General features: G+C 31.8%; 2 protein-coding genes and 1 long non-coding RNA gene across 7 annotated transcripts in view; all 3 read right to left on the reverse strand.

Annotated features, from left to right (window-relative positions):
• Positions 1–64: 64 nt before the first annotated feature.
• LOC144854002 (uncharacterized) lies at positions 65–6232 on the reverse strand. Its single transcript, XM_078711884.1, has 10 exons — positions 6104–6232; positions 5552–5758; positions 4919–5031; positions 4326–4507; positions 3575–3731; positions 3206–3265; positions 2919–3090; positions 1889–2419; positions 1603–1694; positions 65–206 (listed from the first exon to the last, which is right to left on the reverse strand). Exons 1-10 carry the CDS (start codon positions 6109–6111, stop codon positions 76–78), a joined length of 1653 nt encoding a protein of 550 aa, XP_078568010.1. The 5' UTR covers positions 6112–6232; the 3' UTR covers positions 65–75.
• Positions 6233–7640: 1408 nt separating this feature from the next.
• Positions 7641–10058, reverse strand: LOC144854007 (uncharacterized). Of its 2 annotated transcripts, none has more exons than XR_013614482.1 (4): positions 9991–10058; positions 9435–9589; positions 8451–8674; positions 7641–7744 (listed from the first exon to the last, which is right to left on the reverse strand). It is a non-coding gene; the product is annotated as an uncharacterized LOC144854007 (long non-coding RNA). The 2 variants fall into 2 exon arrangements; XR_013614483.1 differs by lacking the exon at positions 9991–10058 and adding an exon at positions 9904–9979.
• A 972-nt stretch (positions 10059–11030) lies between these two features.
• LOC144854678 (transcription factor AP-2-alpha-like) overlaps positions 11031–17563 on the reverse strand; it is a 116790-nt gene continuing 110257 nt past the window's right edge. For all 4 annotated transcript variants that reach the window (XM_078712620.1, XM_078712621.1, XM_078712618.1 and 1 more), the window contains 3 exons: positions 17268–17386; positions 13713–13854; positions 11031–13311 (listed from right to left, as the gene is read on the reverse strand). In XM_078712620.1, the coding sequence (XP_078568746.1) occupies positions 13002–13311; positions 13713–13854; positions 17268–17386 (571 nt within the window). In that variant the 3' untranslated portion in view covers positions 11031–13001. The remainder of the gene's footprint in view (positions 13312–13712; positions 13855–17267; positions 17387–17563) is intronic.

Consider the following 17563-nt stretch of genomic DNA (forward strand, 5'->3'; position numbering starts at 1 on the left):
CCGGAACATACAGTAGTCCCTCCCTCCCAATTCCACCTCACCCTCCCCCATTACTTTCTATTTATTATTTTATATTTAATTAGTTGCATCAACGTCCACTGTTGGGTCCTTTCTTTTGTAACCCTGAATTAACCAGAAATCAATCGTCTCAAATATTGCCACGATACTTGCTCCGAAGAACAACCCAAGAGCACCACCGAAATCACCTAAAGAAAAAATATTACTAGATTTTAGCTTTATTCATCAAGAAGCATGTTTTTTTTTTCATTTCATTTCATTTTACATTTATTCAATTAATGAAAACTTAAACAATGTAAACAATATAAACAAATAATGATTTCATTAATTTGGATCAGACTTAGAGGCCATTAAGGCCTGTCTCAGAAAGACCCAACAAAACATAAATACAAAATAAATACAAAATAAAAATGTGTACAAATTAGGTAAAAGTGGCATAATAATAATAATATATTTATGAATGATAATTTTCCAAATAATTAAACTTAATTTGATGTCTGTTTTTTTAGATTCTCTTTTAAGTTATTCCATAATTTAGGTCCATGAACTGTTTAATAAAAAATTGGCTTTTGCTAAGTTTTACAAAAGGAACATAAAGTAAATTTGAGTTCTTAAGATAACAATCTTGTTTTCATTTGGAAAATGGCCTACATTAATGAAGATTGTAAACACAAATAAAAAGTCGTCTATAGCAAATTCCTTTGTGGAAAAAAATGAATACTTTTCCGCTTATATTTAATGTGGTAAGTATAGTTTGGCTGCACTCGCTCTCGAACTTATTTCGAAGAATATTATGTTTTTCATTCACTCCACTCCGAAATTGTTGGTGCCGTTATTGTTGTAAGTGGTGAGGACAACAAAATGCTCACACAAGTACTTGTTATACTCTGAAGGAGACTACTTGTTAATATTTTTGAATAATAAAGAAATATGTTATTGTACGGTATTCCTTATAATGGTGTAAATAAAACAAATCTCAGTAAAACTCAATTGCGATCAAATGAATAATGAGTTTAATTGCTCATGGTACAGTAAAAAATCAATTAATTTAGAAAATTGGTGATGAGTAAAGTAGATAAACTTATCTAAAAATCTAAAATCTAAAAATTACTGTAAAGTCAGATCTTCTCCTGCTGTATTCTGGAGCGCAAGAAAATAAACATTTCAAAACCAACACCGTTGTCATGACTCCACAGTGGGTAAGTCACACTTAACTCTCGACCCATTTAACATAAAACAATGAAGCATGCAAGGAGCAAGGAAGTATAGGTCGACATCAACTACATTAAGTAAGAGTACAACAAACCGACAAGTATCTAAACACAATTGAATGGTTATGAAAATAGAGATGATAAGACATGAAGAAATCAGTCGCTTCTTAAGCTCTGTCTACTTTCAAACTTTATGTGACAAAAAAAGTGGGATGTAATGAAATATGGTAGTGATATGACCAAATATGGTAGTGATATTACATCATAATATCCATACAGTATTATGGGCACATCACATTTTTTTTCTCACATAAAGTTTGATAGTGTAGACAGAGCTATAGTCAAGCTGCACTATTTTTATTACAGTACTTACATATGAGAGAAAATAGTTTGTATTTCGGTTGATCAATCAGTTCTTCCACTTTCAATGTTTCAAAGTAAATATGAACTCGGGCAACATTATTTCTGAAAAATATAGAAACATTTTAATGGTAAAGTATTTTAACCTAGATTGTATATTGTTGTATGGTTGTGAACGAATGTGAGTATATTTTTGTTGAATATTCAATTGAAATATTTCCAAATATCAAAATCTTTTTTATTACCAATGAAATATTAATATCTAAACTATGATGATGAAATATGTTTAATACCTTTACCTGATAAATTCTGCAGTCAATTCTAATCTGTCGTTTTCTTGTATCAACACTTCCAACTTTTTGACAAACAGATCGTTTATATATACATACTGATCTTCATAAATGACATCAAACATGTAATCATAAACCTGGTCACCCATCGTGTTGTTCCAGCCTTCAGGATCATCAACCTGAGCACCACACTTATTCAGCTCACTTCTTAATTCTGCATCTTGGCCAAATTCCCCAATGTAATATTCAGTTATATTTTTTACTTTGAAATAAATCGACGAATTATACTCGGTTGAATATTGTGGATCGGTATATACAAAGTCTAGGTATATTTTATTGTAAATTTCCAATATAATGGTGTATTTGATACTGTATATAAAGTCGTAGAGGTACTCAAACAACGATGAGCAACCCCACAGGTCATTGTGGCCGACTTGGTATTCTGGTTTTACTGTATTCATGGCATCTCTTGTAGTATTTAGAAAGTAAAAGTACAAATAATGCAGATCTTTCTCGTATACGTCATATGAGGTAAGTAGACTGAAATAAGTAAACAAAATGATTATTAAATCTTATCTCTGATTCGTTCAAATATGATTTGTTATCTGGTCATTGACGAAGAGGTTCTTGAGTGTTGAGAGTTTTTGGATTTTCCAGCATTTTTCGCTAAGCCTTCGTTTTGAAATATTTTAGTTATTTTCAGGGAAGAGTGAAATTTCACTCTTCCTCTGGTCATAAGGTTTATCCCAAATAGCGTGCGCGACGCATGTTGGGAAGGATTTGGAAGCAAACGTCACGACGCGTACGTACGTGATGTGTTGTTTGTACATACGCGTCGTGACGTTTGCTCCCAAACCCTTCCCATTATGCATTGTACAATGACCTTTTTTTGCGAAATCAAACTATTTGCGATAAACTTTATCGACAATGTCTCTGTCTCACTATACCGTAACACCTTCGAGCGGGATCGTGCAGGATAGATCCATGCACATCCAGGCGCCTATTTCATTGATTCCTTCAATTGAACTAATTCACAAACCTGATATAGTATCCTAACGCATTTGCCATCATTTCGAAATCTTCTGAAACATGCATTATATCTGCTACACCACTCGATGGATAAGCACTGAACGACATCGATGTCTTGTACACCTCTTGTATACATTCCTCCGGACAATCACATATTTCATTCCTCATAGATAAAAAAATGGCTGGAAAAAGTTCAAATTATTTCAAACATTCGAAAATAAACTTGTAGAATTATTGAATTATTTAATTGTATACACAGTGAGCATTTTTAATGCTCTCAATGTTTTGAATACTTACAGTAACTTTGGTGATAACATTCAGATATTTGCTTTGGTGAACAAAATGAGATATTTCGCCCTGAAATAGAGAATAAAAAAAATGTATGGATTGCAACGTTGTGGTTCATTATTTGAGAAGAAATAAAAACTTGAATATTAAACCCAGTAAAGCGGCCGAAGGGTAATACAGAAGAGTAACTAGAAGTTCTGTGAACGTATTTTACTTTTTAAATAGAGCCATGGAATTGTATGGCCGGTTTCATTAACATTGGTAATGTTATTCTATTCTATTCTGAATCCTGGAATCTTGAATTTAATTCGGCTTTAATTTTATTGTATATTTGTTTACAGTGGTAACTAGAAGTAACAATTCATCTATTCCACCCACCTGGTAAATAATAATTTCTGCACGAGCAATTGTTAACCATAAACTCTGATTCACATTCCATAAGACATTTATTCTGTGTGTAAGGTTCACTTAAATACTTAAGCGAACGAGCGTCCTCTTCAATACATTCACCGTATGGTTTAGGTAGGTTAATAGTCTGTGGAAACCAATAGAGAGAAATGGTTATAACCATGGAAGAAACATAGTTTTACAGTAAATAAATGAAATGGGTATCAATCAAAACAAACCGTTTGAGGGCACAAAATTCCTTATCAATTTCTATTATTTTGGTAATATTTATATCAAAAAACTTACGCTTGAATATGGCTCTGTCTACACTATTAAACTATTTAGGGAAAAAATGTGATGTGCCCATATGGTAGTGTGGTATGAAATCATCATGTCCATATCACATTTTTTTTTGTCACATAAAGTTTGATAGTGTAGACAAAGCTTAATAAATGTCACAGCAAGGTCGTCCCATTGAAAGTGGTTAAGATCACTGAATGGCTCTGTCTACACTATTAAACTATTTAGGAAAAAAAATGTGATGTGCCCATAGATGGTAGTGTGGTATGAAATCATCATGTCCATATCACATTTTTTTTGTCACATAAAGTTTGATCGTGTAGACAGAGCTTAATAAATGTCACAGCAAGGTCTTCCCATTGAAAGTAGTTAAGATCGCTAGTGTGACGACACTTTTTGTTCGAAATGCTTATAAAATACAGAATAGATTGAATCGAATTACCTTAGATTTTCTAATTGCAATTTGTGTTTGTGTTCCTGGTGAAACATCAATACCAGAAGATTCTAAATCCGGAATGTCGTTTTTGTTCGTCACTGAAATTCTAAATCCAATATTTTCCCTCGGAGCTGAATAATACTCGTATTGCTCTACATTTAAAATCAATGTTAACCCATACGTCGTGCCTGAATATAAAACAAAATGTACATATATATTTAACATTTTATTGAAAGAATTTGATTCATGTGCCTCACAGATTGTGGAACATGTAACTGAATTGTCCGAATTTCATCCGCGGAAAAACTGCGTGGGTAGGCCTATGGTGAATGTTTTCTGGATGGTACTGTATAACATAAAGCTTTTACATGCAAGACATTTAGATGTATTGTTTTTAATAAATAACGTAATAAATGTCTATTTATTTGATCATTTTCAGATATTTTCTTAATAATATTAATATTTCCTTAATACATCTCTTTTTTATTGCAGCGGTTATACGGCGGCCAAAATAAACGGCGGCTAAAATAAACGGCGGCCAAAATAAACGGCGGCCAAAATAAACGGCGGCTAAAATCAACGGCGGATATGAATCTTACCGGTTCCGTTGATAAGGTTTCTAGATGGCGGGACAAATCTGTAGCATAGCCCATAATTCGTTATCGTTTTCTTAAAGTCATCAGCTGCACATGATTCTCCATTAAAATAGCATCTAAGTAAGTGACAACAAAAAGCTAATAACAGTTTTACTTTAATATAACTATCACGTTCCGTTGGGTATTAGTTCGGTGTACTTATCGAAAAAGTGATATGCAATGGTGATATATAATTATGTTATGACAAGTTCAGCTTTTGTAGGCCTATAGTGCATTTTTGTCACGTGAAGCTGGGTTCAAAAACAAACTTCATCGTCTAGGCCTATATCTTGTCTCACTCTCCAAGTTTATATTATCAAAGAGCATGCCTTTTTATTAGCCTCCCATCTACTATTGATTCAAGATGGAAGCAGCAGATTAATTGACTAAAACTAACTTTAGTAGGTGTGTATGTAGAAGAGCATGAACAGAGAGAACATTTCATTCTTATCCTCATTAAAATAGAACAGTCAGTCTTATACAGCAAATGAAATATTTTGACCATTCAAAACATAAACAAAATGTAATTAAATTATATATACATATACTTAGTAGTGCGATCAAAGACAACAAAGAGAAAAACTCAGTATCACTTACATCCTCAGCATAGATTCGATACTATGTCCGCTTCGTTCAATAAATGCCTTGACGTCACCGCCACCTGGAAATTCATCTCCGAACTCCAATGGAGATTCATGATTTTCTTTTATGAAACTGACTGAAGGAAACAGTGTTTTAAGATACCATAGCCCGTGAAAGTAATAGTCTGTAAGACCACCAAAGTCTTTCAATACGCTTGATGTTCTAAGAAAGAAGATCAACATTAGGATTTCCTCAAAAAAAAAAAAAAGAAGCGCGGAAATAAATGGAGTCTATGGATAGCAACGGAGGTAGCAAAGTACAACTAGGCGTTCTTGCAGTAGTACACCTAGACCTGTATCTAACTGTCAACAGTCAGTTAGACAGTGACCAGCTGCATCATCCGGTGAAACAAAACGAAGGGAGTGTTCAAGTTTAATATATTGTGTTCAAATAATCGAAAAAGTAAATCTGTCAGAAGTACAAACATACTTTTCTTAAGCCTATACTTCTTTTATATAATCACATTTAAATAAACATTTACAAAAGAAAAAATAAATATGCTAATACCTGAACATGTTTGCATTGCAAATGACCACATTTGGAAATTCCTGTGGTCCTCTATACTTCTGCTGAAATTTGGTATTTGTTTCAAAATTCAAGTACACATTAACAGATAAGTATACTTGATATGTCAGAGTTACAAATGAAGCACACAACACAACCGTCCACAAAAGTCTGTAAACAAGCACATGAATGCCAAAATGTAACGTTATGGTAATTTTAAAGCATTTCTAACTAAAACACGTGGGTGGTGAGTGTGAAAAGTAACAAAAAAGATGAAAGAATAAAAACAGAAGTTTCTTATAAATAAATTTTATAATACAACAATCCAAAACATCTTATTTTGGTGTGGTTACTGAAAATAAAGTAGAAACCCCTCTTAAAATAGTTTCTGCCCAACATTAGTAAAATACGTTTTTGCGGTAGTTCCAGACGGTTGAGTTAAACTAGTATTGATTTATAGCATTTTTGCATCATTTATTCAGTAATATATTTAACCATAAATGTGAAGATACATTCCTGTCCCTCTTCCTAGCAGCTTAGGCCTATATTTTATCTATTGTAACTGGATAACATTTATATTTATTAGAAGATTCCTGAGATCTGATTTTTTTCACATTGTGTATACTATAAATACGCATGCGCATAAACCAACTCTTTCGAAAAACACTTAGTGGTGGAAACAGGCTTGGTAATGTCAGGGAATAGTGAAATTATTATTATATTATTATATTGGTAATGTCCAATTAGTGTATAATGAACTAGAAATCAATGTTGATAAATTGATGGGTTGTGTACATAAGGAAATAATAATAATTGATTTACCGTTCGTATTGTTAAATAATGCATCCTGACGTAACCTACGTCTTATAATTTGTAAGCGTCACAAAAGATTTGTAAAAAAAAACTTCAGCTTTTTCATAAGAAACAATTTCGACATTATTACAACACAGTGGTCGTATTCACCAATCACACTTAGGCTAAGGGAAACACTTACCCTTACAATTAAAAAATCTCCTATCTAAGTGAATACCATTTAGGGGAAATACTTTATTTATTGAGTTAAGTGAAATACTTAATATTTAAGGGAAATATCGCACTTAAGTGTGATTGGTGAATACGGCCGCAGAATCTTTGTTGGTAGCTAAACATTTCCTTCATATACTTAATATAGAGCATTTCTTTATGACAAATATTTTTCACAGAGAGGAACTTATGTCAAAGGTAATTAAAGTTTTAAAATACGCTGTACAAGAAAGGTAAATATTGTTCTTTCAATCACCGTCCACTTAATGCATCTGAAAAGATATTGATTTCATTTGTTCTTTATTGTTTTATAAGAATATTGAATTTATTACTGTTTATGGAAGAAACAAATATTTGTTATTCTGAGATATTGAAAACAAATTGTGAATATTGAATAAAAAGTCGGGCGTGACATCACATTCACTCTTCCTTCATTCTACTGTAAAAAAGAATTAAACTATCTACTATTATTATGGCATTAATATTCTTATTATTACAGTTACAGTTACCCATATTAAGAGGACACTCTGGGGTCCAAGAAATTGTCTCCTTAAGACCTCTAAGTCACAGCATAATCTACTGAAATATATTGTCAATCATAATAGTCCAAATACTTTTTGTCTGTAGAATAAAGTTAAATATAGAAATAAAACGTGAGAATTAAACTAAACATAGAATAAATTACAAATTCATATTAAATTCATTGTGATGTAGGCCTACGTGTAAATATACAATGGAATATTAACGGCTCAAAGAACAATATACTGGTTATATGAATTATGCATACTGATTTCTTTATTTCAACAACAAATATTATATGATGGTAGTCCATCCAACCGAAGGTAACCACTCTATCCTTCATCATTGTTGATGGTTGTTCAACAATGTATTTATTTTCTTGTGTTTGTATATATCAGGGAAGAGTGAAATTACACTTTTATTGTTTTCTCTTTTGCGGCAGAGGTGTAATTCTGTATAGATGTGGAAACTAATAAGTGCATACAAGTGGTTTAAAAACATACATAATAAGAATTAACATAAAATAATAGTTAACACGTTATGAAATTGTAAGTAAGTAAAGAGAAATAATAGTAAAAAGTTGTATCATGTAATAATACTATATAAGGTTTCATTTTGTTCTTTCCATGCAGTTTTTAAAAACAATATTTGTCAAAGATTATAGTTGTAATTTCACTCTTCCCTGGTATTATGTACATATGGAAAGTCTGTTCGATATAAAAGTTGAATTGAATTAGGGACACTTACAGAACAAACAATTTTGGGTGCAGAATTAATTTGATAAAACCAAATAAAATGAAAGGCTCACCTTCGGCTCCACCTATTACCAGTAGTTATGTTTTTTATTCCGTGAATAGATGTATTTTCTCCAAATATTTGCAAACGGTCATTTGTAGGCGGTGGATTCCCTTCGCCTTCTTTGGCTTTTTCTCCCATGATCTCGCTGTTAACCTGCATGGTGTTTCTTGTATGTTATATCATGAGCGTAGATACAGCATCTGAAGCCTCGGCTGTTATTGTAGCATAGCCATGCTTTAAATTCAATACCAATGTTGTTATAACGAGGTTTGTTTAATTTATATATTATTCAACAGTTCAGTTATAGACCAATTACAATACAAAATCAAGCATAGTGCAATAATTGATCAACCTCTGCCTGTATACTCGATAGCTCAATTATACCGAAGTGCTGTGGCACATTTATTAAAACAATCAATTGAATAATTATTGGAATTTTAGTACCGATAGTTGAGGGCAACATACTGCACAGAAAACAGTTATGGATGAACAGTTTGGAACTTCATGTAATACAATAGTGTCTATGATCGTATAGATTGTTTTTATGATATTATTTTAAGGTTCACCTAAATACGCCTCTCCATAATCAGAAAATTTAGATTACTAAATGTGCCTATTTCCAATGGATAAATTGTACGAGACAACCGCTTCACATTTTTTTCTAGGCCTCACCTGTTTTAAATATGTAACACTTTTTAAAATTTAGATTCAAGAATAATAGACACAAATTAGTATCGTTACCTTTATCTTCTAAAAAACATAATTTTATTATTAACTGTACCTACTTTATATTGTCTATTGTGTATTAAACGACGGTAGGTTAAAATAATCTAGATATTTGATGAGCTGCTCAAATTACGATTGATATAACAATGAACAAATCTCTTGGCATTTTGGCATAACAGTAATGCAGGTTACCATTAAATAATACAATTTATTTGATAATAATAATTGAATCATCATCTATTATTTCACAACACTGAACAGTACTCACTCTTCATTGATCCAATTCTGTGTCGATAGGGGGCAGCATTTACACACATACCACAGATCCATTATTATGGCTCTGACATACCGATACCGGTCCTTCCTTGCAAATCAGGTGTTAGTAGAACTTTCTTCATAAGCTTTATTCACCAAGTTGTTAACCTTAGCGAGACATCGGTTTGTTCAAATATGAAAATATATGAATGCATAATATATCAGTTTAACATTATTATACTTGCTAAATTCAAAGGTTTTAATTCCTTTTTTCATAACGTCAACAAACACAAACAAAACGCTTCGTTCTACTAAACTATTGATGAACTGTTAAACTGTTTAACCATTAATTATCACCAACGTTATGCTAAACGAACATACATTGAATAGGCCTATACGTTTATAAGTAACAATAATAATTTATGAACAGCCTGTAACAATAATTATTTAATAGGCTTATGTAGCAGTTAAATTAATAATACCTTGCACTATTACGAATTACTAAACAGAGCCTTCCACAGCTAGCCATTTGTTCTGTAAAAAAGGCAGGGTATGCCCTGTCCACTTACCGTATATTCCACGTTCTTTCTTTAAAGTACCAAAGCTATTTAAAAAAGTACAAGTGAGCCCCCTATCGTTTGAAGTGCGCCATCTATGATGTATTTCCAGTAAGAACACATTCTTTTTAAGCAAAGTTATTTAATTTAAAGGCCACCTGTTATAATTTCCTTTAGTAAGAGTGTGATAAGTTAATGTTTAATAAAAAATAAATAGATGTTTACGTTTATTTTACTACGTTTGCGCTTTTCTGTTACCGTTACCTTTTGCTTTTAAGGGGTTATTTAATGTAATGATAACTAGCAAAATGTAGAAATGGTAGAAAAGAGCTTGCACGCTAAAAAAAGACATTTATTCCTTATGTATGATCGACTTTGTGCTATTTTATTGTATTGTATTGTGTGCTAACACTATTTTAAACATTATGAATCAATGTGTAGTAGCAACATTGAACATTCATGAAGAATGTGCGTGTATGCTGCAGTAGAAGTATCTACAAGTATGCTACCTCTATAATTGCCCGTGCAGATAACTACACTCTTTGCATCTAGCTCTACTATTATTTTAGGCCTAGATAATATTAAAGTGTGAATGTATTATTGTCCTTATTAGTACATGATACTGTCCATTGGGTGATTTAAAATGTGGAGGCCAATGTATTCCAAATTGTCAATATAGCTTAGCATTAAAACAAACTCAACAACAAATTGTAAATTTCTCTTATTTTTTTTTTATTTCTGGACTTAAATCCTTTGAACAAAACAGCTACGCTCCACCCTAATACATATCTACACATTGTAACAATTGGCTTAATAAACAATTAATACTTTTTTTCACAACTATTCAGGGTGAGGCATTGGATGAAGAAACTTAAAACTAGGTTTTTACAAGAGCCTACAAACATAAAAATAAAGACTTTACAATACACTTTAAACAAGAACTGTATGAAAACGACGTATTCGCACCTCTCAGTTGTTTGATGATTGAAGAAAACTTTTTTTTTACAATTTACAGGATATTTTATTTATATATCAATAAACAAGTGTATGTATATACACTCTTATACGTCCGAAATAAACCAGTCGTTTAAGAATATATAAAGAAATTAAAAACACATTATGTAATGACGATGCCAGATTGATTCGATTGTAACATGAAAATGACCAGAAATTCAGCAACCGAATGATATCTATACCAAAACATAATGAGCAACAATTCTGATTTATATTCTTTTCAACGTTTGTTTATTACACGGATTTTAGAAAACTAATAATACTACTCTCTGGCGATGTTTATTTTAAAAGTAATTTTCAATAATCCCCAAAATCTATAACAGACCCGGATGATGCCGATTGATAATATTTTTCAACGTAGTATAAAAAAAACTAGGTTTGTTTCTAATCATATACTTTGGTCCCCCAGATAAAAAGTACAATTATTCCAATGTAGAAGTTAATTGATTCGGTATATATTTCATAAACGCTGCACTATAATAATATTGAAACAAAATTAACCATAGACAAACGTGATGAGGTTTTGCATAATTTTATAGAATTGAGAACATATTATAAGAAATGAATTTTGAATTGAGTTGTACAGGTGTATGTTAAATATCATATCTCCCACCAACCCCTACCACCCAAACGTGGTACAACCAACTACATACAACAAAAGTGATCTTGTGAAAATATTGACTCTTCTTTACAATTACAATAAACAGAATAGTTTAACACAATCTGAATATTTTCTTTAGTAATTTACTTCTTTTCTTGCTAAAACTTAATATTGATCAAGTTATTTTGTTGAACGTAAAAATATTTTTAAAATAACAAAAATATAACAAATGTAATGAATTGTATCGAATCACAAAACAAGTAAAATTGATCAAGATATTTTGATTTAAAAATATGAATATAGTTTATACTGTTGTGTATAAACGGGTTACAATAATGAGTAGTCTCTAAACAATACTGATTCGGATGTAATTTCTAAACACTTATGTACAAGGTAAAATTATCAAACCATAAATATTCTGAAAGGTATAAATATTGTCATAAAAATATTATTAAAGACGACGACAAGGTAAGCAATATTGTCAAGAAAATGAAATTCTTCACAAATATTTAAAACTCAATCTTAATACTTAAGTACGTTTATTAAGTATCTCGCACAAATGTACATTTTGTTGACTGTCGACATAACCTTAACACAACTGTGTTCCGTATGTATCGATTCTACCTTTACATGTAAAGTATCATAATTGTTGTACAGTCTTACCATTACTAAATCATGGTACTGTAGATCGAGAATCGGCGTTTAAGTATTTGAATGTGGCTATTTTCGGTGGGTTTAAAAATACAATCCTTACTTGAAGCGATATACTTTTTGGTCGATGATGTTTCATTATCAAAAACATTAAGTTTAAACTTTATCTTTCAAATTATAAAAAGTGGAATTTATCTACAATATAGCTACAGGTTAGCATCGTATCTCTAATCTGATGCCACTTTTAAATAATATTTTAAAAAACACATCTATTTGCACTGCGGTCGTTTTGGACTTAATATACATTTATATAAGAGGTAATTAGCAAAAATGTTGGCGGACAGTTAACCCACATAATGGGTGAATAGACGGATGTGTATAAGGTGGGTTGATTAAAACAACAGTTTGCAGAAATATTTTCTAAAAATGCTCTTCTCATTAATAATTGTCATAGAGTTTGACGTTGTAGAGTAGCGCTAACCAACTTTCGCTATTTGGTTTTTGTTATTTTAAGCACCTTGATAAGAGTATGTAACGCACAAACACACGATGACATGGTAAACATAACCCTCACCGAGACTTGTCTCATGAGCTTCCATGACGTAACAGTTGACCAGTTCTTTTTATTAAAACATGCTGACAGGTCAAAAATGAAATCTAACTATTCTGGTCTTTTACAATCTTCAAACCCGAGAAGCGTTTGTACCGCGTCTCCGTTCCTCCTGTTTTTTTACACGTTTTATCGAATAGCATTTGTTCATACATCTTTTACTCGGTCATCTCCTTTGTCACCGTTGCTTTTATTTGAATTAGAGTCTAATTTACCACCGCCATGTGGTGATATGATACTTGGATATGCTTTTTCCATATATTTGAGCATTTCTGTCAAACAGTTCTGTAGTGTGGCAAAAGATGCTGAAAGAGCAGGCGTTCCAAATCCATGTGTTATCATACTGAAATGTGTTAAACAACGTTGAATGGACGGCTCTAGAATGGGCTGCGCACGCGTGTTTCCAAGCGGTGACCGGTCTTGACATAACACATCTTGCATTTCTTTAAGAACTTGTCTAAAAAATAAAAAGAACATTGTTAAAATATGGTTAGAAAACAACAACAATAGAACAAATAATCATCTCAACCTCTTTTTTTCTTATTTTTTTTCTTTTATATAGGCCTATTTAGGCAAATTGCCAAGGATAACCATAAGCGAATTCATTCCCTATCCTTCTTAAAGCTGGCAATCCTGTTCACAAGACAAACATACACAAGATGCTCTACATAAGCAAAGTCTTATTACAAGTCTTTGGGAGTGGAGTTGTAATTAGAAAAAGTCCCGACATATGACAGGACTTCAACCCAGGACCCTTGAATTGATAGCAAGCATCATAACCACCAAGTCACAACTCCACTCACTTTCATCATTTTAATAGCATACATTTTTATTTTAATTCAATTACCAATGACTTACTTTGTTGCTAAGACCATATTCTTTCTTGTTTGTTGTTCAGATGGGTCTGTGTGTTGCCTTGCTGTATATTCACCAATCTGCCTAGACGGGAACTCGGTTTCACACACATAGCCGAAATCACGCGCCAGATGTATTGCTTCACCTAACAAAATATTAATAAAATAAATATTACAGAATTTGTATAAAAATATACTACATTTTTTATCAAGTTGCAGTGTTTTGTTCAGAACATACAGTTTTCCGAGTGCAGTTAAATTAGTTTATTTGAACAATAATAAACATCATTTTTTGAAAACGTAATTTTTTCCATTTTAAATGAATTCTCACATGTTGATAAAATGATTGAATAAAAACTATAATTTAATGTTTTTTTACTTCAGTACTGTGAAGTTGTATGACATACAGTCGTCGACTATCTTGTCCTCAATTATTATACAATCATTATATACTCTATCTAAAGACATCCGTCTTTTGATATGGTTAAACGCATTGTTTTTTTATGTTGTAGCTATAACGCAGTTACGTTAGTTGCATAATTAACGACAAATAATAATGAACGATAAATCGGGATATAAGTCCCATGTTCAGATTAGTTAGGACTATATACGCCATGCGCGTGCGTAGATAACCAAATCAATTACGTTGTGTGCGCGTAGATATCAAAGTATCTACGTTATGTGCGCGTTTAGACGTCACAATCATTTCAATTTGACAGGTTACGAGTTTAAACTACAAATTTAATTAATTAAAAAGACCACAAACCAGAGTCATCAATTAACTCTTGTAATAACGCACAGTACATGTACTTTTCTTAACATGATATCTATAATATTAATAACATGAATTGGTTTATCAGGCATAAAGTTAATTGTTTCGACATCCGACTATATTATATTGACACTAAATAGAAATTTGAGTCCAAAATGTAAAGTTTACACTGTGTACAAATTTCAACGTAACACATGTTTATAGCCGAATACAATAACAAATATAGATCTCATATCCCGTCAATAGCTTGTTTTAACTTATGGTTAAATGATTTTCTGTTTCTATCTTAATCCTTTATTAATTTTAATGTTTGATTTAGCGCACGGCATCGTCAAATAACACGAGGAACGGTAAATACCCGGAGGCCGGATCCTATTCACCGTAAGCGAATTACTGAAAGCTACGTCTGTCGTACATATAGCTATGAACAACTACCTATCTTACCCAACTTCTTGTTTGAAAATCAGAATATTATTTAAAGAACAAAATATATTGAATATCTAATAATATGCTTCTATGTCACGTGTTTTAGTTTGTAACCTATTCTAAATTATATAAGGTTCAATATTAATATATGATCTAAACTTCAATCAATAATCATCGTATCTCGTTAATAATAACAACAAAATGTACAAAGTTTCTTTATATAGAAAAGGGTCGTTAAACCATAATTCAACCTGAGGTGTACTTTTTGACAAAGGTTAATATTTGGCTACGTACAACAAACGTCTGGTTAGCAATTCACCAACACCACCAAAAGAACAAAAAGGCTATTCAAAGAAACTAGGTTATGAATGCAACTACTTCACAAACCTTATACAATCGATTTAAACAGTAGCTCTAAAAAAAGCCTTGGCTTATATTTGCACCCATATTTACCTGGGATTAGCTGGTGTGAAACAGGACACCTTTTTGGAATATTGTTCATTTTACATCGCTACAGAAAGTGTAATTGAAATTATGTAAATTCCAAATCGTTCACGTCTTTATTGAGTAATAACTGATTATCTAAAAACTAACAAGCCTTTATAAAGATATGGAGTGACCTATAGCCATAGTATAATATTCATATGCCTATGAACAGATTGAAGAAAACTAAGAGAAAATTAAAATAAATGAGTTTAAACAAGTACTGTATTAATGACATGGAAAACGCTAACTATACATTTGGTTTATAGATAATTCGACAAGAAATGACAACCAGTAGGAGAACGTATCCAATTTGTAGAATTGCCTTTGAATTAAGAAGATTTAAAAAGTGCGAAATACTGAGTTGATGAAAGAGCAATATATTTGGATTGTGAGATCGTAAGTAAATCCTCACTACTTATTATAAATTATGTTTAAAGGATACAGTAACAGTTGTATGCGATTACAATAAAACAAATTATACTACGAAAGTTGTATTTTGGTTGGGCCTCTTTTAGATGAAAGGAAGTAAACATATTCTAATTTTAAATTTATATTACGTTTTAATTTTAGAATAGATCACCAGAAATCAGTAAGAAATACAACCACACCATCTGAACGTCGTGTTCAAGTAAAATTCCATCCAATTGTTTTACGAATGAATTTTATTGAGTGGATATTTTGATAAAGGGATGGAGGTTATTAAAGCATATCCCATATGCGACACAGTATAAACGTATTAGTTTATTAAAACCATCATCCATATAGGTATAAGTTTTCTTTTAATTGCCTATCTTTGTTGAAATAATGAGATGTTATTAAGGTGAGCCAGTTTGAATGACATCCTCACCCAAAATATTCATGTCAGTAAATGAGACAGACACCGCCAATCAAAGTACTGTACTACCTGTATCCCCGTTTATACTCTACGGGAATCCCATCTTGGTAAACTAGGCCTAGCAAATTTGCGTTATTAGTGGTTAGGTCTGCGCAAGGTGGTCTGGGTTCGCACCTGCGTACTGTCCAGGGGCGAGGTCAGTGTGGTAGGTCAATGGATCAAGTGGACACTGTAGGCTAGCAGCTACTTGATTGTTAATTGATACGGTCAATAATAGTTATACCAACACCTAATCAAGGTTAATACAAAAATGTGTCTATTGTGACGCGTATAATTGGCGTGTCGCGCGTATAATTGGTGTGTCACGCGCCAAATACAATAAATGCCTGACCATGTAAAATATGTATAAAATCATACACTAAGTTATTAATATTTTCGGCCCTCACCAACAAGACAATACCATTTTTATAACGGTTTTAACTTCTCCCTAACCACTCGTTTAATTTATAAATCATAAAATATTTCTATCACAACAATCTAATATTCTTCACAATCAAAACAAAACTCTTATGTTATATTCTTTACGTCACATTTGTTTAATTTGTAGTTTTTTTCTTCATATTTTCTGTTAATTATAGATCATGAATTACTATCTTGTCATTTAACAGTTTTATTGTTATCATTAGGAGAACGTGTAATAACAACTTGATAAAGAAAGGGATAAAAGTGCGCATATTTACGAGGTTGACCGTACGGTACAATCAGTGTTTTATTACTTTTACATGGGGAAATATAAATAACAGTATTTTGTATAACATATTGCATTCAACATCGAGGAATTACTACTGCTTTACACAACTGACTTAGCCTATGTTACGGTTATTTAGTTTCATGTGAAAAATTTCTAATGACGACACGTGCCAGAAGCGGATATGGTATATTGATTATTTGAAGTACGAAATACAGTGATTGGCGCCAAAATGTAAATAAATGTACAGATTTGTGTGTTTCGCGTATAATTCCAGTACAAAAACACCTACCTTCAACTAAAGATGTAAATAATGTAACATTCGCTGCCTTTCGTCGACCAGCTGGTAAATTTAAACCAATTTTCTCTAATCTTTCCCTTAGATACCTTCCACCATTTTTTGATTTTGCTCTATAAGAAAAAAAAATGAAAATGCATTGTTTATTCATATTATTAATAATCAGAAACTTATTTTGCATGTACAAATAAAGGTATCAAGACAGATATTTCTGAAATCAAACTCAATTTATTTGTATAAAAGGTATCGTAACATAATATTATTTTATTACAAACAACATGGCTGTTCAT

Source organism: Antedon bifida, chromosome 10 (assembly GCF_963402885.1).
Source record: "Antedon bifida chromosome 10, ecAntBifi1.1, whole genome shotgun sequence".
Classification (NCBI taxonomy): domain Eukaryota; kingdom Metazoa; phylum Echinodermata; class Crinoidea; order Comatulida; family Antedonidae; genus Antedon; species Antedon bifida.